Consider the following 25,225-nt stretch of genomic DNA (forward strand, 5'->3'; position numbering starts at 1 on the left):
ATAAGGTGAGCATTAAACTGAAAGAATGGTTTCAACTGTTTATACTGAAAATAAATGAAGGAACACTACACATCATTAAGTAACATAATAGAAATAAACAATTGATACAAAAAAGTGACAAGAGAAGTATGGTTCTGTCAAAACTGTTGTCGGTTGTGAAACATGTCTTCTTTTACATACTATTATATGAAATAACATTCATAAGTTGAACCGTGTAAAATCACATACCTTTTGATTTATTTCTCCTAGACAGATATGAAATTAAAATATCTGTAGACTTAAATGAAAACAGCCAGAATCAGAAGAAAAGTAAAGAAGCTCTCAATTGCTTACCTTTGGCTTCAAAAAATTGTTGTAGACATTTTCCTTCAGCATTACAGCATGAATAGGTGCCTGAAGCACTCTCATTACAAACCGTTACCAGTTCAGAACCATTCACTGTTTCGGTTTGATTATCAGGGGTCTAGAAAAAACCCATTCAATTTGTCAGTACTAACTTAGTACATATTCTATAATAAATTAACACATCGACTTATAAATTAAACTTGAAAATGAATATTGTCTGTAAATGCTTTTAAAAAATAATTTGGGAGACGAAAATAATATCAAAAGTAGATATAGAAGGTGAACATTGTATATTTTTAATCTCAAGATTTCATTTCTAAACCTTTGTAATTTACTTTCCATTTCACAGTTTCTTAAACTTATTTTGTGACCTTTTTCAAAATTTATTTATTCATATCTAACAAACGCTTTATTAATAAGGTTTCGTAAACGTATGTCATAGATTACCCCTTAATACCTTTAACCTTGCAGGGATACATGTTTAAAAAACTTTTACAGACATTTTTTCATATTTAAGTAAATGTGATAGTTAAAAAATGTCAAAAGTTATTCGCATAATTATACTAATATTATTCTTATTTTGAAAGAAAAATACCAAATTGAGATCAATTCGTGTACTAATTGCATACAGTTTATGAAATCAGATAAAGTTTAAGAAAAAAATTACCTCTATCGTTCCATTTTCCCCTGTGTAACATGTTGATAATGTACATGGGCCCATTTCTTTTGCTTTGTCAAAACATATATCTAAAATAAATCTGTTTATTACCAAAAAATGGAGACTATTAATAATAGGTGTCTGTTTCAAACATTAACGTTTTCATTTGGCAAATGATTTCTTGACCCTTCTAATATTGAAAGATAATGTCATATACAGTACAAAAACTTGAATCAAGCAAAAAATACCAGATCACCAACTTTTCCAGATTCACTATATGTGCCTGACAAATTGATTGCTTTCTTTGTATAATAAACGAGAAAAAAAGGAGAGAAAGATAGAGAAAAAGAAAGAAAAAGAAAAAGAGTAAAAGAGATAGAGAGGGAAAAAGAAAAAAAAATAGAGAGAAAAAAAGAAAGATAGCGAGAGAAAAGAGAAAGAGAGAAAGTAAAGAAGAGAAAATAAAGAAAAAAAGAGAAAGATAGAAAGAAAAAGAGAGAAAGATAAAAAGAAAAAAGAGAGAGAAAAAGAGAAAAGAAGAGAGAAAAGAGAAAGGTAGAGAGAAAAAAATTAGAAAGATAGAGAGAAAAAGAGAATGATAAAAAGGAAAACAAGTATTCCTTTTAAAGGAATGATCGGCAATAATGATATATTGATACACTGTAGCTAGAAGCAATCAACATGATCAGTTTGATGTAAAAATATTAAAAAAGTACTGTATTTTTACAAAATATAGAATATTTTGAATCTGTACACCTTAGTTTCATCATCATCATCATTAAACCGTCAACAAATTTAATTTTGAAATAAATTTGGGGAAAGCCGGTCGTAAACTCCTTGTCTAGTCTTATATTTTTAACGTAATTATTAAATGTTAATGTATCTTCTTCTTATGAATACCGAGTAGGGCTCTCCAAAGAGCATTAACAGGTATACAAAGAAAGAGTTGTATTAAAATAATTTAATGGGACTGAAAAACATTGAATGCCATCATAACTTGCTATTGATCATTATAACTTAACCTTGTTTATAAATCCGTCTTCCTAGCTACTATTATGCAACATCAATAGATCGAGGTCAGTTCATGGAGCATCTTATGATTGAGGTCAGTTCGTCGAGGTCAACTGCAGTACTCAATGAATCTTTCGATCAAATTCTTACGCGTGAGACAAAATGTGCATTCTTGAATTAACAGGTCGAACTGTATTTTATGTATGTTTGCATCTTTTAAGGTAAATGAACTGAAATAAAACTGAGTAAAATGCTATATAAATACTAAACCAAACTTCAAGTTTTTATAAGAACTACTTATGCAAGCGAAATGTGTGCGCACGTGGAAGCATTTGCCGGATGCCTCATATGGACACAACAGTGATCGGCCGAAGCCGATCACAAAAAGAAGTATCGTAACTCTGTCTTAAGGAAGGAGTCTTTTCTGGTTTTCGACTTGTCAAACGTAAATTTGATTAATTGTTCATTAAATCAAGATGAAAGGAAATCAAAATAGTATATTTTCTTTCTTTTTTATCATCATACAACTTGGCATGGAAAAAGTAATCAATATTTAGAATCTAACAAGGACTATATTTTTGGAGTAATATTGGCGTAGGAAAAAATCACATGTTTCGCAATTCAGAATTGCTGCAGATAAATGAGTCTGTTTTAGCATTTTAAAAACAATAACATTGATGTTGGATTTGTTTTTAATAATGTGAACTAATGATATGATACTTAGGTTTCAGAATATGTTTTTTAGATAGGATTTGCCTATCAAATTACATTTTTATAAGCATTTTAAAACGCCCATTCTATACATTGATTTTTGTGAGAAAAAAATAGTATTTCTCTCATTTTAAATGGTCAATATATTAGCTTTTCTGTCAATTTATATCTTTATTTAAAGTTTTAATAAAAATCAGAAATATTTTATTATTGGAAGCATTTGTAAGAGGTATAAAAGTATAAAAGTACATCGGGTTCAAAATTCACGTTTACATTTTTTATAAAAGTTAAAATTTGGAAATGAAATAGTATGTTTATGTTTTTATCCTAATTGAATAACTGTAATAATATCAGTATTTGGTTGTAAGTAATTTTTATTATTAGTTTTTTATACTGGTGACTCTGTCCAATGATTGGTCAATTTACGGCATAGACAGTAGGCCATCTTTTTGCGGCATTTTTACCGTAGATGTTGACAAGAAGGCGTGTTGTACTTTTGTCAGATAGATGTTTGTCTGATAGATGATATTTTTGTCTATATTCATATTAGATGAGATACATATGTAACAAGTGAATGATTATTCTATTTATAACTATATTTTGTGGAATAATAAGTTCTTTGTAATTACCCGATCAAAAGTTGTTTAATTCTAGTCAGAGAATTGATGTGATGTTGACATCTAATCATTTGTGTATAAGTATGTTTATAGGTTAAAATAATAGAGGTCCTGATGTTATAAATGCTTTTAAATGATTGTTTGATGCAAAACGTTTTTATTACAATAGTAGTTCCGAATAAAGTATGTTTAGTTTTTATAAATTGAGAAGTAAGACCTGATATATTTATATTGAATAGTCCTCTTGTATGATGACGTCAAAGTGACCGGAAGCTATAATACTGCATTCCTTACTTAGGTTTGTGAACTGTGTACATTATCATTACATTTTTTATACTTCATATTATTTCTTTCTTTGATGCTATGTTGTATGATAAAGTGTAATAGCAAGAGGTCATAAATCTTTTTTTTATAAAATTATGTCAAAGAGTTTATGTATGACTATCACTTTCAATTGTATATATTGTTTTTTTTAGGACCACTGTCAATATTGAACAATATAAAAATAAAACACTTTCTTCAGCAACGTTTTTCACTTGCTTCGAGTTGACATTCGGAACTATCAGGATTTTTCATATTAAATGCACTGAGTTAGAGTTAACTCACGTATTTCCTTTGATGAACAGAATATACATATGACAAATTTTGAATGAAAATCTACACTTATTTGTAATATCGTTTCTGAGTTTATCCATGCTGTGATGCAGATGTGCAATTATGGAAACAAAAACTAAAGAACCTACCATGATTTAGCGTGAATGTTATGCGCATGCGCAAGATTGTAAAATCCGAAAAATCCATATGATTTACGGATTTTTAAAAGGAATTTTCGTTGATTATCAAAAAGCGAAGCTTGATTGAGAAAAAATAAAAACAAATTGGTAATCTTCAAGTGCTAATAATGTTTAAAATATATCAAATAAATGACAGTACTCTCCCGATTTTTCGTTTTTAAAGCTAAAAAATTCAAATCTATTAATTTAATATAGTAGTATAGATGATCCGTTTGACTGTGTCAAAATCTCATGAATTTCTTATTATTAGAATTATGTTTGATAACGAGAAGACTCCTTTCTTAAGGAGACAGTTACAACCATGTCCTCACATTGTCACATATAATCTAAAACCTTGCTGAGTCTTTAAAATTATATTTTTAACAGATTCAGATAATTTCTTGTAATTTTTCGACTTTTTTCGTCCTTTTACTGTTCAAACGTATAACCAGTTACATGTATTTGTTTACATGAACGATTCATAATAAGATTTTCATATATTGCCAGAGTGATTTTTCTTCAAAAGTAATCTTTTAAACCAATGTTGGAGTTGAAATAAACATGTTACTAGAAAAGGTAATCAGCGAAGGAAAATATTCATTTTTCAATAACTAATCAACTGTTGCAATGATCTGTCTTAAGTAACGGTTTTTCAATTGTCTACAATTAACCTTATATCACTACTAATTACTTTTTTTTTATTGAATTGCGTAACAGAATTGTATAATATATATCAAAATATTAAGTTTTCTGTTCTTTTAATATATTTAAAAATCTATAATATATATAAAATATTCATTTTATTTTTCATTTTTGTTTCATTGCTTTGAGAATTTGAAACGAGTCTCAAACAAAATAGAATATTTTAAACAGTATCCTGGCGTCATGTATTTCTGATATTCTAACACTTAATACTAACCGTAATAATATCGCATATTGGAGCTTGTCTCAGATATGCGCATTTATCTCAGTAACAATTAGCCGGAAATTTTGATTACGATCGGGTTGGGTTTCAACGAGTGTTTTCATATTGAAAACCACGTGAGGGTATGATAGTCAGAACGGAATGCAGATGTACTAAAAAACCGTCCATTTTATCCGTTAAGTATTTACTATTTTTGCTAATTTTAATTATTTCTTATTATTTCGAGCAAAATGCCCAAAACAAGAAAAACGGATTTGTCAGCGACGAGGAGCCAGCGTGGGGGCCGGAGACGACAGAGGCCCGAGAGGGCAGGGCGTGCAAGCAGCAGTACGGCAGCAGAACAGGTAGCGCAACCTCCGGTGCAAAATCAGATGGTGGCTTCCCATTCCCCTCAGCCCTCCACAGCACCCATGATGATGGCGCCATCCGTCACTGGGGCAGGACCAACAGATGCTATTGGCTCAACCCAGCAAGAATCGACAGAAATGGCACAAGGTACTAACATTGGTGCTCAGTCTCAGTCTTTAATGTTTGGCAATAACTTTAGTCAACCTGTCATTAACAATTCAACCCAAGTAGATTTAGGTTACCATGTAGATAATGCAACCAAACAAAAAATTGTCAATGGGGAATACATTAATTTAGCCACCCTGCTGGTGCGTGATGCTAACAGGCTACAACTATCCACATTGTCAATGGACTCCCAAGGCCAAATTATAGCCCAGCCCAAACACAATCATAGATTGACAACCATTGAGAAATGGACAGATGCCTTTATCCTTTATGCATGCATATATCTTACAGCCCACCCTAGCAAAACACATCAACTATTCAAATACATGCACGACGTTAGGTTGGGGGCCGAAAAATCGCAGGGTTGGGTCACATATGATGAGCAATACAGGCTTCGGATGGCAATTAACCCATCAAATAACTGGGGGGTAATAGATAGTGAATTGTGGCTGGTGTATATGACGCCCGGGATCCAGTCCAATACAAATCGTCCATCAATTTCGCCAAACAAGTGCTTTGACTTTAACTACAGAGATTCTTGTAACAGAATCCATTGCGCCTATCTGCACCAGTGCATCAGATGCAACAATAAACATCCATTAATTCGCTGCATGGACACTCAAACTCCTACACACCCAAATGGTCAGTCATTTCGGGGACAAGGATTTACATTTAGACCTTCTCAGTTTCAGTCCACCTATCAACCAAGGCAAGTCTTACCACAGTCAAGACAATTTACACCTCAGCCAAGACATGTTACACCACAGTCAAGACATGTTACACCACAGTCAAGACAAATGGGCCCTGGGCGTTTCCCCACTTAAGACACAGCAAATACTGGAACATTTAATTAACTACCCAGATAGAGAGGCAGCACATACTTTAAGGGAGGGTCTAGTTAATGGGTTTAAGTTGCAATATGAGGGTCCCCGGTTTCCAATTTTTAGTAGTAATTTAGTGTCTGCAAAGCACCATCCAAATGTTTTACAAGAAAAAATAGATAAGGAAATTACAGAAGGGCGAATGGCAGGCCCCTTTCAGTCTCCCCCTATGTTAAACTTTCATGTGTCCCCCATAGGTATTGTTCCAAAAGCTGATGGCGGTTGGCAAATGGTAATGCACCTTTCATACCCACCGTCTGCAAGCATTAATCACAACATTGACCCTATTCACACATCAGTAAAATACACATCATTTGACACAGTCATTCAAACAATAAGTCAATTGGGGAGAGGGACAATAATTGCAAAATCTGATATAAAAAGCGCCTTTCGGTTACTTAAGATATTCCCAGGGGATTTTGAATTATTAGGTTTACAGTTTGAAGGTAAATTCTATTTTGATAAGTGCTTGCCATTTGGGTGTTCCATTTCATGTAAACTATTTGAAATGTTTTCCACATTCTTAGAGTGGTTAGCTAAGGAAAGATCAGGGTTCAATATCATTCATCATTACTTAGATGATTTCATCTTCATAGGCAGTGCTAACACAAGTCAATGTAAATTTATTATGCAAACATTTGAGGAGTTGTGTTTGGAAATTGGTGTACCCTTGAACGCAGAGAAAACAGTTTTGCTCACTACTAATTTAGTGTTTCTTGGTCTGGAAATAGACACGGTCAAAATGCAAGTCTCTATTCCACAGGAGAAAGTATATCAACTTTCTACTCTATTAAAATGTTGGGTAGGTAAGAGGAAAATTAAGTTGTCGGAGCTACAATCTCTAGTGGGCAAGTTAAATTTTTTCAGCAAGGCTATACTTGGTAGTATAGCATTTAATCGCAGGTTTTACAATGCTATGATAGGAACTAGTAAACAAAATCATCATATTAGGATATCAGGGTCCATGCGTCAAGATATAAAAACCTGGATCGAATTCTTGGATAGTTTTAATGGGGTGGTATACTTTCCGGACAGTGAGTGGAGTACCTCAGATACACTGAAACTCTTCACAGATAGTGCAGGGTCAGCAGAATTAGGTTGTGGTTGTTATTTTCAGGACCAATGGATGTTCTTTCAATGGCCAGAGCAATGGGCTTACAATGAAATTTTGCGTGATATTACTTTTCTAGAGTTAGTTCCAATTGTGTTGTCATTGATGGTCTGGGGAAGCCTTCTGCATAATAAAAAACTTATCCTTTTCATAGACAATATAGCTTTGGTTCATATTTTAAACAAACAGTCATCTAGGTCAGAGCGTGTCATGTCATTAGTTAGGGCCTTAATGTTGGTTGCGTTAAAGTACAATATTCAGTTTAAAGCCAACCACATCCCAGGCAAACTTAATCAAATAGCTGACTCTATTTCCCGCAAAAAGTGGGACACTTTCAGGAGCCTGGCACCTGCAGCAGACGCACAACCTCGGCCAATTCCGGAGCAATTCCAGACCTTGCTCTCTCAAGCGAAATAGAGCGTTTATTCAGTGCATCTATGTCGGTGAACACTAGCGAGGCATACAGGGTAGGGATCCAAGCGTTTGAACAGTTTCGTATTGGCCAAGGGTTGTCACTAGTTTGGCCGCCACCAGACACACACTTAAACATGTTTAATGCACATCTATCAATAAAACACTACAAACACTCGACGGCAAAATCATACATTGCAGCGATCAGCTTCAAATGCAAAAGTCATACATTATATGATCCCACAAAAAACTTTGTCACCCAAAAGCTACTCCAAGGTATGAGAAGATCCACCAATACAGCAGACACACGGTTACCAATCACACTGGACATTTTACAAACCATTATCCCAAACCTTCAATTTGTTTGCTATAGCAATTATGAAACCTCATTGTATAAGGCTGCCTTTTCCCTTGCATTCCATGCATCACTTAGGATAGGTGAAATTGCTCTATCTAAGGGTAATTCACATGAAACCATAATCCAATGCCAAGACGTTTCACTGTTAACTAACAAACTTATGGTAAGCATTAAACGCTCCAAAACCGATCAATGTGGAAGGGGAGTGACATTGTCAGTTAATGCATCACATGGAATAACGTGCCCAGTAAAAACAATGCAGGAGTTTTTGCAAGTGCGCCCAAGCATTACGGGGCCATTATTTTGTCATTTTTCGGGGAAACCACTAACACGGTATCAGTTTAGTGCGGTCCTAGCTAAGGTCTTGGCAAAGTCATCCATTGATAGTAAGAAGTTTAAGTCACACTCCTTTCAGATAGGAGCAGCTACTACATTAGCACTTCAGGGCGAAACACAACATGTCATCCAATCGGCGGGTAGATGGCAATCTAATGCCTATCGCACATATATTTGTTAATGATAAGAATTATTGGGCTAGTCTCATATACATGTACCATTATACATTCATCATTTTAAGTAAGTAGTAACTAAGCTTAACATATATTCGTTAATGATAAGCATTATTGGGCTAGTCTTATATCATACATTCCTTATTTGTAGTAAATAGTAGCTAAGCTTAACATCTACCAAGTTTTGTGCACATAGGTGTCAATAAAGTCTGGGTCATAGGATCCTCCATAGTCAAGAGAGCGAGCACAGCGTCCAGGGAACGAAAGGGGGGATTAAACCTTGGAATAGTTAATACCGAAATCTGGTTGCAAGGCTATGGAGGTATGTCCTTAGTCAGTTACTTCCCAAGCTTCGTGTGCTGCGAAGAATTGAGAATGACCCAGATGTATTAATTATACACTGCGGAGCAAATAGTCTAGGTCTCATTGAGTTAAAGTCACTGCTGGAAAAGCTCCAAGACACACTGGAACAAATAGCCAAGCTTTTCCCTCGTTCTAAATTGGTATGGTCAAACCTGCTCCCTAGATTCAATTGGAGGTATTCAGAGGACATTAGGGCCATGGAGGACTCAAGAAAAAAAGTCAATAGGGAAGCAATATTGTTAGTTACGTCTATGGGGGGAGTTTTATTAAACATACTCAGTTTGACAGTAAGGACCCACCATTATTTCATGATGACGGTGTTCATTTGTCCAAAAAGGGAAATGATTCATTCCTAGAAAACATTGAAAAGGTTGTTACATCGTTACTTAAGGTTGTATAGATGATCCGTTTGACTGTGTCAAAATCTCATGAATTTCTTATTATTAGAATTATGTTTGATAACGAGAAGACTCCTTTCTTAAGGAGACAGTTACAACCATGTCCTCACATTGTCACATATAATCTAAAACCTTGCTGAGTCTTTAAAATTATATTTTTAACAGATTCAGATAATTTCTTGTAATTTTTCGACTTTTTTCGTCCTTTTACTGTTCAAACGTATAACCAGTTACATGTATTTGTTTACATGAACGATTCATAATAAGATTTTCATATATTGCCAGAGTGATTTTTCTTCAAAAGTAATCTTTTAAACCAATGTTGGAGTTGAAATAAACATGTTACTAGAAAAGGTAATCAGCGAAGTAAAATATTCATTTTTCAATAACTAATCAACTGTTGCAATGATCTGTCTTAAGTAACGGTTTTTCAATTGTCTACAATTAACCTTATATCACTACTTATTACTTTTTTTTATTGAATTGCGTAACAGAATTGTATAATATATATCAAAATATTAAGTTTTCTGTTCTTTTAATATATTTAAAAATCTATAATATATATAAAATATTCATTTTATTTTTCATTTTTGTTTCATTGCTTTGAGAATTTGAAACGAGTCTCAAACAAAATAGAATATTTTAAACAGTATCCTGGCGTCATGTATTTCTGATATTCTAACACTTAATACTAACCGTAATAATATCGCATATTGGAGCTTGTCTCAGATATGCGCATTTATCTCAGTAACAATTAGCCGGAAATTTTGATTACGATCGGGTTGGGTTTTAACGAGTGTTTTCATATTGAAAACCACGTGAGGGTATGATAGTCAGAACGGAATGCAGATGTACTAAAAAACCGTCCATTTTATCCGTTAAGTATTTACTATTTTTGCTAATTTTAATTATTTCTTATTATTTCGAGCAAAATGCCCAAAACAAGAAAAACGGATTTGTCAGCGACGAGGAGCCAGCGTGGGGGCCGGAGACGACAGAGGCCCGAGAGGGCAGGGCGTGCAAGCAGCAGTACGGCAGCAGAACAGGTAGCGCAACCTCCGGTGCAAAATCAGATGGTGGCTTCCCATTCCCCTCAGCCCTCCACAGCACCCATGATGATGGCGCCATCCGTCACTGGGGCAGGACCAACAGATGCTATTGGCTCAACCCAGCAAGAATCGACAGAAATGGCACAAGGTACTAACATTGGTGCTCAGTCTCAGTCTTTAATGTTTGGCAATAACTTTAGTCAACCTGTCATTAACAATTCAACCCAAGTAGATTTAGGTTACCATGTAGATAATGCAACCAAACAAAAAATTGTCAATGGGGAATACATTAATTTAGCCACCCTGCTGGTGCGTGATGCTAACAGGCTACAACTATCCACATTGTCAATGGACTCCCAAGGCCAAATTATAGCCCAGCCCAAACACAATCATAGATTGACAACCATTGAGAAATGGACAGATGCCTTTATCCTTTATGCATGCATATATCTTACAGCCCACCCTAGCAAAACACATCAACTATTCAAATACATGCACGACGTTAGGTTGGGGGCCGAAAAATCGCAGGGTTGGGTCACATATGATGAGCAATACAGGCTTCGGATGGCAATTAACCCATCAAATAACTGGGGGGTAATAGATAGTGAATTGTGGCTGGTGTATATGACGCCCGGGATCCAGTCCAATACAAATCGTCCATCAATTTCGCCAAACAAGTGCTTTGACTTTAACTACAGAGATTCTTGTAACAGAATCCATTGCGCCTATCTGCACCAGTGCATCAGATGCAACAATAAACATCCATTAATTCGCTGCATGGACACTCAAACTCCTACACACCCAAATGGTCAGTCATTTCGGGGACAAGGATTTACATTTAGACCTTCTCAGTTTCAGTCCACCTATCAACCAAGGCAAGTCTTACCACAGTCAAGACAATTTACACCTCAGCCAAGACATGTTACACCACAGTCAAGACATGTTACACCACAGTCAAGACAAATGGGCCCTGGGCGTTTCCCCACTTAAGACACAGCAAATACTGGAACATTTAATTAACTACCCAGATAGAGAGGCAGCACATACTTTAAGGGAGGGTCTAGTTAATGGGTTTAAGTTGCAATATGAGGGTCCCCGGTTTCCAATTTTTAGTAGTAATTTAGTGTCTGCAAAGCACCATCCAAATGTTTTACAAGAAAAAATAGATAAGGAAATTACAGAAGGGCGAATGGCAGGCCCCTTTCAGTCTCCCCCTATGTTAAACTTTCATGTGTCCCCCATAGGTATTGTTCCAAAAGCTGATGGCGGTTGGCAAATGGTAATGCACCTTTCATACCCACCGTCTGCAAGCATTAATCACAACATTGACCCTATTCACACATCAGTAAAATACACATCATTTGACACAGTCATTCAAACAATAAGTCAATTGGGGAGAGGGACAATAATTGCAAAATTTTGATATAAAAAGCGCCTTTCGGTTACTTAAGATATTCCCAGGGGATTTTGAATTATTAGGTTTACAGTTTGAAGGTAAATTCTATTTTGATAAGTGCTTGCCATTTGGGTGTTCCATTTCATGTAAACTATTTGAAATGTTTTCCACATTCTTAGAGTGGTTAGCTAAGGAAAGATCAGGGTTCAATACCATTCATCATTACTTAGATGATTTCATCTTCATAGGCAGTGCTAACACAAGTCAATGTAAATTTATTATGCAAACATTTGAGGAGTTGTGTTTGGAAATTGGTGTACCCTTGAACGCAGAGAAAACAGTTTTGCTCACTACTAATTTAGTGTTTCTTGGTCTGGAAATAGACACGGTCAAAATGCAAGTCTCTATTCCACAGGAGAAAGTATATCAACTTTCTACTCTATTAAAATGTTGGGTAGGTAAGAGGAAAATTAAGTTGTCGGAGCTACAATCTCTAGTGGGCAAGTTAAATTTTTTCAGCAAGGCTATACTTGGTAGTATAGCATTTAATCGCAGGTTTTACAATGCTATGATAGGAACTAGTAAACAAAATCATCATATTAGGATATCAGGGTCCATGCGTCAAGATATAAAAACCTGGATCGAATTCTTGGATAGTTTTAATGGGGTGGTATACTTTCCGGACAGTGAGTGGAGTACCTCAGATACACTGAAACTCTTCACAGATAGTGCAGGGTCAGCAGAATTAGGTTGTGGTTGTTATTTTCAGGACCAATGGATGTTCTTTCAATGGCCAGAGCAATGGGCTTACAATGAAATTTTGCGTGATATTACTTTTCTAGAGTTAGTTCCAATTGTGTTGTCATTGATGGTCTGGGGAAGCCTTCTGCATAATAAAAAACTTATCCTTTTCATAGACAATATAGCTTTGGTTCATATTTTAAACAAACAGTCATCTAGGTCAGAGCGTGTCATGTCATTAGTTAGGGCCTTAATGTTGGTTGCGTTAAAGTACAATATTCAGTTTAAAGCCAACCACATCCCAGGCAAACTTAATCAAATAGCTGACTCTATTTCCCGCAAAAAGTGGGACACTTTCAGGAGCCTGGCACCTGCAGCAGACGCACAACCTCGGCCAATTCCGGAGCAATTCCAGACCTTGCTCTCTCAAGCGAAATAGAGCGTTTATTCAGTGCATCTATGTCGGTGAACACTAGCGAGGCATACAGGGTAGGGATCCAAGCGTTTGAACAGTTTCGTATTGGCCAAGGCTTGTCACTAGTTTGGCCGCCACCAGACACACACTTAAACATGTTTAATGCACATCTATCAATAAAACACTACAAACACTCGACGGCAAAATCATACATTGCAGCGATCAGCTTCAAATGCAAAAGTCATACATTATATGGTCCCATAAAAAACTTTGTCACCCAAAAGCTACTCAAAGGTATGAGAAGATCCACCAATACAGCAGACACACGGTTACCAATCACACTGGACATTTTACAAACCATTATCCCAAACCTTCAATTTGTTTGCTATAGCAATTATGAAACCTCATTGTATAAGGCTGCCTTTTCCCTTGCATTCCATGCATCACTTAGGATAGGTGAAATTGCTCTATCTAAGGGTAATTCACATGAAACCATAATCCAATGCCAAGACGTTTCACTGTTAACTAACAAACTTATGGTAAGCATTAAACGCTCCAAAACCGATCAATGTGGAAGGGGAGTGACATTGTCAGTTAATGCATCACATGGAATAACGTGCCCAGTAAAAACAATGCAGGAGTTTTTGCAAGTGCGCCCAAGCATTACGGGGCCATTATTTTGTCATTTTTCGGGGAAACCACTAACACGGTATCAGTTTAGTGCGGTCCTAGCTAAGGTCTTGGCAAAGTCATCCATTGATAGTAAGAATTTTAAGTCACACTCCTTTCGGATAGGAGCAGCTACTACATTAGCACTTCAGGGCGAAACACAACATGTCATCCAATCGGCGGGTAGATGGCAATCTAATGCCTATCGCACATATATTTGTTAATGATAAGAATTATTGGGCTAGTCTCATATACATGTACCATTATACATTCATCATTTTAAGTAAGTAGTAACTAAGCTTAACATATATTCGTTAATGATAAGCATTATTGGGCTAGTCTTATATCATACATTCCTTATTTGTAGTAAATAGTAGCTAAGCTTAACATCTACCAAGTTTTGTGCACATAGGTGTCAATAAAGTCTGGGTCATAGGATCCTCCATAGTCAAGAGAGCGAGCACAGCGTCCAGGGAACGAAAGGGGGGATTAAACCTTGGAATAGTTAATACCAAAATCTGGTTGCAAGGCTATGGAGGTATGTCCTTAGTCAGTTACTTCCCAAGCTTCGTGTGCTGCGAAGAATTGAGAATGACCCAGATGTATTAATTATACACTGCGGAGCAAATAGTCTAGGTCTCATTGAGTTAAAGTCACTGCTGGAAAAGCTCCAAGACACACTGGAACAAATAGCCAAGCTTTTCCCTCGTTCTAAATTGGTATGGTCAAACCTGCTCCCTAGATTCAATTGGAGGTATTCAGAGGACATTAGGGCCATGGAGGACTCAAGAAAAAAAGTCAATAGGGAAGCAATATTGTTAGTTACGTCTATGGGGGGAGTTTTATTAAACATACTCAGTTTGACAGTAAGGACCCACCATTATTTCATGATGACGGTGTTCATTTGTCCAAAAAGGGAAATGATTCATTCCTAGAAAACATTGAAAAGGTTGTTACATCGTTACTTAAGGTTGTATAGATGATCCGTTTGACTGTGTCAAAATCTCATGAATTTCTTATTATTAGAATTATGTTTGATAACGAGAAGACTCCTTTCTTAAGGAGACAGTTACAACCATGTCCTCACATTGTCACATATAATCTAAAACCTTGCTGAGTCTTTAAAATTATATTTTTAACAGATTCAGATAATTTCTTGTAATTTTTCGACTTTTTTCGTCATTTTACTGTTCAAACGTATAACCAGTTACATGTATTTGTTTACATGAACGATTCATAATAAGATTTTCATATATTGCCAGAGTGATTTTTCTTCAAAAGTAATCTTTTAAACCAATGTTGGAGTTGAAATAAACATGTTACTAGAAAAGGTAATCAGCGAAGTAAAATATTCATTTTTCAATAACTAATCAACTGTTGCAATGATCTGTCTTAAGTAACGGTTTTTCAATTGTCTACAATTAACCTTATATCACTACTTATTACTTTTTTTTATTGAATTGCGTAACAGAATTGTATAATATATATCAAAATATTAGGTTTTCTGTTCTTTTAATATATTTAAAAATCTATAATATATATAAAATATTCATTTTATTTTTCATTTTTGTTTCATTGCTTTGAGAATTTGAAACGAGTCTCAAACAAAATAGAATATTTTAAACAGTATCCTGGCGTCATGTATTTCTGATATTCTAACACTTAATACTAACCGTAATAATATCGCATATTGGAGCTTGTCTCAGATATGCGCATTTATCTCAGTAACAATTAGCCGGAAATTTTGATTACGATCGGGTTGGGTTTTAACGAGTGTTTTCATATTGAAAACCACGTGAGGGTATGATAGTCAGAACGGAATGCAGATGTACTAAAAAACCGTCCATTTTATCCGTTAAGTATTTACTATTTTTGCTAATTTTAATTATTTCTTATTATTTCGAGCAAAATGCCCAAAACAAGAAAAACGGATTTGTCAGCGACGAGGAGCCAGCGTGGGGGCCGGAGACGACAGAGGCCCGAGAGGGCAGGGCGTGCAAGCAGCAGTACGGCAGCAGAACAGGTAGCGCAACCTCCGGTGCAAAATCAGATGGTGGCTTCCCATTCCCCTCAGCCCTCCACAGCACCCATGATGATGGCGCCATCCGTCACTGGGGCAGGACCAACAGATGCTATTGGCTCAACCCAGCAAGAATCGACAGAAATGGCACAAGGTACTAACATTGGTGCTCAGTCTCAGTCTTTAATGTTTGGCAATAACTTTAGTCAACCTGTCATTAACAATTCAACCCAAGTAGATTTAGGTTACCATGTAGATAATGCAACCAAACAAAAAATTGTCAATGGGGAATACATTAATTTAGCCACCCTGCTGGTGCGTGATGCTAACAGGCTACAACTATCCACATTGTCAATGGACTCCCAAGGCCAAATTATAGCCCAGCCCAAACACAATCATAGATTGACAACCATTGAGAAATGGACAGATGCCTTTATCCTTTATGCATGCATATATCTTACAGCCCACCCTAGCAAAACACACCAACTATTCAAATACATGCACGACGTTAGGTTGGGGGCCGAAAAATCGCAGGGTTGGGTCACATATGATGAGCAATACAGGCTTCGGATGGCAATTAACCCATCAAATAACTGGGGGGTAATAGATAGTGAATTGTGGCTGGTGTATATGACGCCCGGGATCCAGTCCAATACAAATCGTCCATCAATTTCGCCAAACAAGTGCTTTGACTTTAACTACAGAGATTCTTGTAACAGAATCCATTGCGCCTATCTGCACCAGTGCATCAGATGCAACAATAAACATCCATTAATTCGCTGCATGGACACTCAAACTCCTACACACCCAAATGGTCAGTCATTTCGGGGACAAGGATTTACATTTAGACCTTCTCAGTTTCAGTCCACCTATCAACCAAGGCAAGTCTTACCACAGTCAAGACAATTTACACCTCAGCCAAGACATGTTACACCACAGTCAAGACATGTTACACCACAGTCAAGACAAATGGGCCCTGGGCGTTTCCCCACTTAAGACACAGCAAATACTGGAACATTTAATTAACTACCCAGATAGAGAGGCAGCACATACTTTAAGGGAGGGTCTAGTTAATGGGTTTAAGTTGCAATATGAGGGTCCCCGGTTTCCAATTTTTAGTAGTAATTTAGTGTCTGCAAAGCACCATCCAAATGTTTTACAAGAAAAAATAGATAAGGAAATTACAGAAGGGCGAATGGCAGGCCCCTTTCAGTCTCCCCCTATGTTAAACTTTCATGTGTCCCCCATAGGTATTGTTCCAAAAGCTGATGGCGGTTGGCAAATGGTAATGCACCTTTCATACCCACCGTCTGCAAGCATTAATCACAACATTGACCCTATTCACACATCAGTAAAATACACATCATTTGACACAGTCATTCAAACAATAAGTCAATTGGGGAGAGGGACAATAATTGCAAAATCTGATATAAAAAGCGCCTTTCGGTTACTTAAGATATTCCCAGGGGATTTTGAATTATTAGGTTTACAGTTTGAAGGTAAATTCTATTTTGATAAGTGCTTGCCATTTGGGTGTTCCATTTCATGTAAACTATTTGAAATGTTTTCCACATTCTTAGAGTGGTTAGCTAAGGAAAGATCAGGGTTCAATACCATTCATCATTACTTAGATGATTTCATCTTCATAGGCAGTGCTAACACAAGTCAATGTAAATTTATTATGCAAACATTTGAGGAGTTGTGTTTGGAAATTGGTGTACCCTTGAACGCAGAGAAAACAGTTTTGCTCACTACTAATTTAGTGTTTCTTGGTCTGGAAATAGACACGGTCAAAATGCAAGTCTCTATTCCACAGGAGAAAGTATATCAACTTTCTACTCTATTAAAATGTTGGGTAGGTAAGAGGAAAATTAAGTTGTCGGAGCTACAATCTCTAGTGGGCAAGTTAAATTTTTTCAGCAAGGCTATACTTGGTAGTATAGCATTTAATCGCAGGTTTTACAATGCTATGATAGGAACTAGTAAACAAAATCATCATATTAGGATATCAGGGTCCATGCGTCAAGATATAAAAACCTGGATCGAATTCTTGGATAGTTTTAATGGGGTGGTATACTTTCCGGACAGTGAGTGGAGTACCTCAGATACACTGAAACTCTTCACAGATAGTGCAGGGTCAGCAGAATTAGGTTGTGGTTGTTATTTTCAGGACCAATGGATGTTCTTTCAATGGCCAGAGCAATGGGCTTACAATGAAATTTTGCGTGATATTACTTTTCTAGAGTTAGTTCCAATTGTGTTGTCATTGATGGTCTGGGGAAGCCTTCTGCATAATAAAAAACTTATCCTTTTCATAGACAATATAGCTTTGGTTCATATTTTAAACAAACAGTCATCTAGGTCAGAGCGTGTCATGTCATTAGTTAGGGCCTTAATGTTGGTTGCGTTAAAGTACAATATTCAGTTTAAAGCCAACCACATCCCAGGCAAACTTAATCAAATAGCTGACTCTATTTCCCGCAAAAAGTGGGACACTTTCAGGAGCCTGGCACCTGCAGCAGACGCACAACCTCGGCCAATTCCGGAGCAATTCCAGACCTTGCTCTCTCAAGCGAAATAGAGCGTTTATTCAGTGCATCTATGTCGGTGAACACTAGCGAGGCATACAGGGTAGGGATCCAAGCGTTTGAACAGTTTCGTATTGGCCAAGGCTTGTCACTAGTTTGGCCGCCACCAGACACACACTTAAACATGTTTAATGCACATCTATCAATAAAACACTACAAACACTCGACGGCAAAATCATACATTGCAGCGATCAGCTTCAAATGCAAAAGTCATACATTATATGGTCCCATAAAAAACTTTGTCACCCAAAAGCTACTCAAAGGTATGAGAAGATCCACCAATACAGCAGACACACGGTTACCAATCACACTGGACATTTTACAAACCATTATCCCAAACCTTCAATTTGTTTGCTATAGCAATTATGAAACCTCATTGTATAAGGCTGCCTTTTCCCTTGCATTCCATGCATCACTTAGGATAGGTGAAATTGCTCTATCTAAGGGTAATTCACATGAAACCATAATCCAATGCCAAGACGTTTCACTGTTAACTAACAAACTTATGGTAAGCATTAAACGCTCCAAAACCGATCAATGTGGAAGGGGAGTGACATTGTCAGTTAATGCATCACATGGAATAACGTGCCCAGTAAAAACAATGCAGGAGTTTTTGCAAGTGCGCCCAAGCATTACGGGGCCATTATTTTGTCATTTTTCGGGGAAACCACTAACACGGTATCAGTTTAGTGCGGTCCTAGCTAAGGTCTTGGCAAAGTCATCCATTGATAGTAAGAATTTTAAGTCACACTCCTTTCGGATAGGAGCAGCTACTACATTAGCACTTCAGGGCGAAACACAACATGTCATCCAATCGGCGGGTAGATGGCAATCTAATGCCTATCGCACATATATTTGTTAATGATAAGAATTATTGGGCTAGTCTCATATACATGTACCATTATACATTCATCATTTTAAGTAAGTAGTAACTAAGCTTAACATATATTCGTTAATGATAAGCATTATTGGGCTAGTCTTATATCATACATTCCTTATTTGTAGTAAATAGTAGCTAAGCTTAACATCTACCAAGTTTTGTGCACATAGGTGTCAATAAAGTCTGGGTCATAGGATCCTCCATAGTCAAGAGAGCGAGCACAGCGTCCAGGGAACGAAAGGGGGGATTAAACCTTGGAATAGTTAATACCAAAATCTGGTTGCAAGGCTATGGAGGTATGTCCTTAGTCAGTTACTTCCCAAGCTTCGTGTGCTGCGAAGAATTGAGAATGACCCAGATGTATTAATTATACACTGCGGAGCAAATAGTCTAGGTCTCATTGAGTTAAAGTCACTGCTGGAAAAGCTCCAAGACACACTGGAACAAATAGCCAAGCTTTTCCCTCGTTCTAAATTGGTATGGTCAAACCTGCTCCCTAGATTCAATTGGAGGTATTCAGAGGACATTAGGGCCATGGAGGACTCAAGAAAAAAAGTCAATAGGGAAGCAATATTGTTAGTTACGTCTATGGGGGGAGTTTTATTAAACATACTCAGTTTGACAGTAAGGACCCACCATTATTTCATGATGACGGTGTTCATTTGTCCAAAAAGGGAAATGATTCATTCCTAGAAAACATTGAAAAGGTTGTTACATCGTTACTTAAGGTTGTATAGATGATCCGTTTGACTGTGTCAAAATCTCATGAATTTCTTATTATTAGAATTATGTTTGATAACGAGAAGACTCCTTTCTTAAGGAGACAGTTACAACCATGTCCTCACATTGTCACATATAATCTAAAACCTTGCTGAGTCTTTAAAATTATATTTTTAACAGATTCAGATAATTTCTTGTAATTTTTCGACTTTTTTCGTCCTTTTACTGTTCAAACGTATAACCAGTTACATGTATTTGTTTACATGAACGATTCATAATAAGATTTTCATATATTGCCAGAGTGATTTTTCTTCAAAAGTAATCTTTTAAACCAATGTTGGAGTTGAAATAAACATGTTACTAGAAAAGGTAATCAGCGAAGTAAAATATTCATTTTTCAATAACTAATCAACTGTTGCAATGATCTGTCTTAAGTAACGGTTTTTCAATTGTCTACAATTAACCTTATATCACTACTTATTACTTTTTTTTATTGAATTGCGTAACAGAATTGTATAATATATATCAAAATATTAAGTTTTCTGTTCTTTTAATATATTTAAAAATCTATAATATATATAAAATATTCATTTTATTTTTCATTTTTGTTTCATTGCTTTGAGAATTTGAAACGAGTCTCAAACAAAATAGAATATTTTAAACAGTATCCTGGCGTCATGTATTTCTGATATTCTAACACTTAATACTAACCGTAATAATATCGCATATTGGAGCTTGTCTCAGATATGCGCATTTATCTCAGTAACAATTAGCCGGAAATTTTGATTACGATCGGGTTGGGTTTTAACGAGTGTTTTCATATTGAAAACCACGTGAGGGTATGATAGTCAGAACGGAATGCAGATGTACTAAAAAACCGTCCATTTTATCCGTTAAGTATTTACTATTTTTGCTAATTTTAATTATTTCTTATTATTTCGAGCAAAATGCCCAAAACAAGAAAAACGGATTTGTCAGCGACGAGGAGCCAGCGTGGGGGCCGGAGACGACAGAGGCCCGAGAGGGCAGGGCGTGCAAGCAGCAGTACGGCAGCAGAACAGGTAGCGCAACCTCCGGTGCAAAATCAGATGGTGGCTTCCCATTCCCCTCAGCCCTCCACAGCACCCATGATGATGGCGCCATCCGTCACTGGGGCAGGACCAACAGATGCTATTGGCTCAACCCAGCAAGAATCGACAGAAATGGCACAAGGTACTAACATTGGTGCTCAGTCTCAGTCTTTAATGTTTGGCAATAACTTTAGTCAACCTGTCATTAACAATTCAACCCAAGTAGATTTAGGTTACCATGTAGATAATGCAACCAAACAAAAAATTGTCAATGGGGAATACATTAATTTAGCCACCCTGCTGGTGCGTGATGCTAACAGGCTACAACTATCCACATTGTCAATGGACTCCCAAGGCCAAATTATAGCCCAGCCCAAACACAATCATAGATTGACAACCATTGAGAAATGGACAGATGCCTTTATCCTTTATGCATGCATATATCTTACAGCCCACCCTAGCAAAACACACCAACTATTCAAATACATGCACGACGTTAGGTTGGGGGCCGAAAAATCGCAGGGTTGGGTCACATATGATGAGCAATACAGGCTTCGGATGGCAATTAACCCATCAAATAACTGGGGGGTAATAGATAGTGAATTGTGGCTGGTGTATATGACGCCCGGGATCCAGTCCAATACAAATCGTCCATCAATTTCGCCAAACAAGTGCTTTGACTTTAACTACAGAGATTCTTGTAACAGAATCCATTGCGCCTATCTGCACCAGTGCATCAGATGCAACAATAAACATCCATTAATTCGCTGCATGGACACTCAAACTCCTACACACCCAAATGGTCAGTCATTTCGGGGACAAGGATTTACATTTAGACCTTCTCAGTTTCAGTCCACCTATCAACCAAGGCAAGTCTTACCACAGTCAAGACAATTTACACCTCAGCCAAGACATGTTACACCACAGTCAAGACATGTTACACCACAGTCAAGACAAATGGGCCCTGGGCGTTTCCCCACTTAAGACACAGCAAATACTGGAACATTTAATTAACTACCCAGATAGAGAGGCAGCACATACTTTAAGGGAGGGTCTAGTTAATGGGTTTAAGTTGCAATATGAGGGTCCCCGGTTTCCAATTTTTAGTAGTAATTTAGTGTCTGCAAAGCACCATCCAAATGTTTTACAAGAAAAAATAGATAAGGAAATTACAGAAGGGCGAATGGCAGGCCCCTTTCAGTCTCCCCCTATGTTAAACTTTCATGTGTCCCCCATAGGTATTGTTCCAAAAGCTGATGGCGGTTGGCAAATGGTAATGCACCTTTCATACCCACCGTCTGCAAGCATTAATCACAACATTGACCCTATTCACACATCAGTAAAATACACATCATTTGACACAGTCATTCAAACAATAAGTCAATTGGGGAGAGGGACAATAATTGCAAAATCTGATATAAAAAGCGCCTTTCGGTTACTTAAGATATTCCCAGGGGATTTTGAATTATTAGGTTTACAGTTTGAAGGTAAATTCTATTTTGATAAGTGCTTGCCATTTGGGTGTTCCATTTCATGTAAACTATTTGAAATGTTTTCCACATTCTTAGAGTGGTTAGCTAAGGAAAGATCAGGGTTCAATACCATTCATCATTACTTAGATGATTTCATCTTCATAGGCAGTGCTAACACAAGTCAATGTAAATTTATTATGCAAACATTTGAGGAGTTGTGTTTGGAAATTGGTGTACCCTTGAACGCAGAGAAAACAGTTTTGCTCACTACTAATTTAGTGTTTCTTGGTCTGGAAATAGACACGGTCAAAATGCAAGTCTCTATTCCACAGGAGAAAGTATATCAACTTTCTACTCTATTAAAATGTTGGGTAGGTAAGAGGAAAATTAAGTTGTCGGAGCTACAATCTCTAGTGGGCAAGTTAAATTTTTTCAGCAAGGCTATACTTGGTAGTATAGCATTTAATCGCAGGTTTTACAATGCTATGATAGGAACTAGTAAACAAAATCATCATATTAGGATATCAGGGTCCATGCGTCAAGATATAAAAACCTGGATCGAATTCTTGGATAGTTTTAATGGGGTGGTATACTTTCCGGACAGTGAGTGGAGTACCTCAGATACACTGAAACTCTTCACAGATAGTGCAGGGTCAGCAGAATTAGGTTGTGGTTGTTATTTTCAGGACCAATGGATGTTCTTTCAATGGCCAGAGCAATGGGCTTACAATGAAATTTTGCGTGATATTACTTTTCTAGAGTTAGTTCCAATTGTGTTGTCATTGATGGTCTGGGGAAGCCTTCTGCATAATAAAAAACTTATCCTTTTCATAGACAATATAGCTTTGGTTCATATTTTAAACAAACAGTCATCTAGGTCAGAGCGTGTCATGTCATTAGTTAGGGCCTTAATGTTGGTTGCGTTAAAGTACAATATTCAGTTTAAAGCCAACCACATCCCAGGCAAACTTAATCAAATAGCTGACTCTATTTCCCGCAAAAAGTGGGACACTTTCAGGAGCCTGGCACCTGCAGCAGACGCACAACCTCGGCCAATTCCGGAGCAATTCCAGACCTTGCTCTCTCAAGCGAAATAGAGCGTTTATTCAGTGCATCTATGTCGGTGAACACTAGCGAGGCATACAGGGTAGGGATCCAAGCGTTTGAACAGTTTCGTATTGGCCAAGGCTTGTCACTAGTTTGGCCGCCACCAGACACACACTTAAACATGTTTAATGCACATCTATCAATAAAACACTACAAACACTCGACGGCAAAATCATACATTGCAGCGATCAGCTTCAAATGCAAAAGTCATACATTATATGGTCCCATAAAAAACTTTGTCACCCAAAAGCTACTCAAAGGTATGAGAAGATCCACCAATACAGCAGACACACGGTTACCAATCACACTGGACATTTTACAAACCATTATCCCAAACCTTCAATTTGTTTGCTATAGCAATTATGAAACCTCATTGTATAAGGCTGCCTTTTCCCTTGCATTCCATGCATCACTTAGGATAGGTGAAATTGCTCTATCTAAGGGTAATTCACATGAAACCATAATCCAATGCCAAGACGTTTCACTGTTAACTAACAAACTTATGGTAAGCATTAAACGCTCCAAAACCGATCAATGTGGAAGGGGAGTGACATTGTCAGTTAATGCATCACATGGAATAACGTGCCCAGTAAAAACAATGCAGGAGTTTTTGCAAGTGCGCCCAAGCATTACGGGGCCATTATTTTGTCATTTTTCGGGGAAACCACTAACACGGTATCAGTTTAGTGCGGTCCTAGCTAAGGTCTTGGCAAAGTCATCCATTGATAGTAAGAATTTTAAGTCACACTCCTTTCGGATAGGAGCAGCTACTACATTAGCACTTCAGGGCGAAACACAACATGTCATCCAATCGGCGGGTAGATGGCAATCTAATGCCTATCGCACATATATTTGTTAATGATAAGAATTATTGGGCTAGTCTCATATACATGTACCATTATACATTCATCATTTTAAGTAAGTAGTAACTAAGCTTAACATATATTCGTTAATGATAAGCATTATTGGGCTAGTCTTATATCATACATTCCTTATTTGTAGTAAATAGTAGCTAAGCTTAACATCTACCAAGTTTTGTGCACATAGGTGTCAATAAAGTCTGGGTCATAGGATCCTCCATAGTCAAGAGAGCGAGCACAGCGTCCAGGGAACGAAAGGGGGGATTAAACCTTGGAATAGTTAATACCGAAATCTGGTTGCAAGGCTATGGAGGTATGTCCTTAGTCAGTTACTTCCCAAGCTTCGTGTGCTGCGAAGAATTGAGAATGACCCAGATGTATTAATTATACACTGCGGAGCAAATAGTCTAGGTCTCATTGAGTTAAAGTCACTGCTGGAAAAGCTCCAAGACACACTGGAACAAATAGCCAAGCTTTTCCCTCGTTCTAAATTGGTATGGTCAAACCTGCTCCCTAGATTCAATTGGAGGTATTCAGAGGACATTAGGGCCATGGAGGACTCAAGAAAAAAAGTCAATAGGGAAGCAATATTGTTAGTTACGTCTATGGGGGGAGTTTTATTAAACATACTCAGTTTGACAGTAAGGACCCACC

The 25,225-nt window shown here is 37.0% G+C and overlaps 1 protein-coding gene across 2 annotated transcripts in view; it reads right to left on the reverse strand.

Moving 5' to 3' along the window:
• Positions 1–25,225, reverse strand: part of LOC105321170 (uncharacterized) — a 50,286-nt gene that overhangs the window by 9,567 nt on the left and 15,494 nt on the right. For both annotated transcript variants that reach the window (XM_066078026.1, XM_066078025.1), the window contains exons 3-4: positions 1,013–1,092; positions 334–463 (exon numbers count right to left, since the gene is read on the reverse strand). In XM_066078026.1, coding sequence (XP_065934098.1) covers positions 334–463; positions 1,013–1,092 — 210 coding nt within the window. The remainder of the gene's footprint in view (positions 1–333; positions 464–1,012; positions 1,093–25,225) is intronic.

This window comes from Magallana gigas, chromosome 3, assembly GCF_963853765.1.
Source record: "Magallana gigas chromosome 3, xbMagGiga1.1, whole genome shotgun sequence".
NCBI classification, from domain to species: domain Eukaryota; kingdom Metazoa; phylum Mollusca; class Bivalvia; order Ostreida; family Ostreidae; genus Magallana; species Magallana gigas.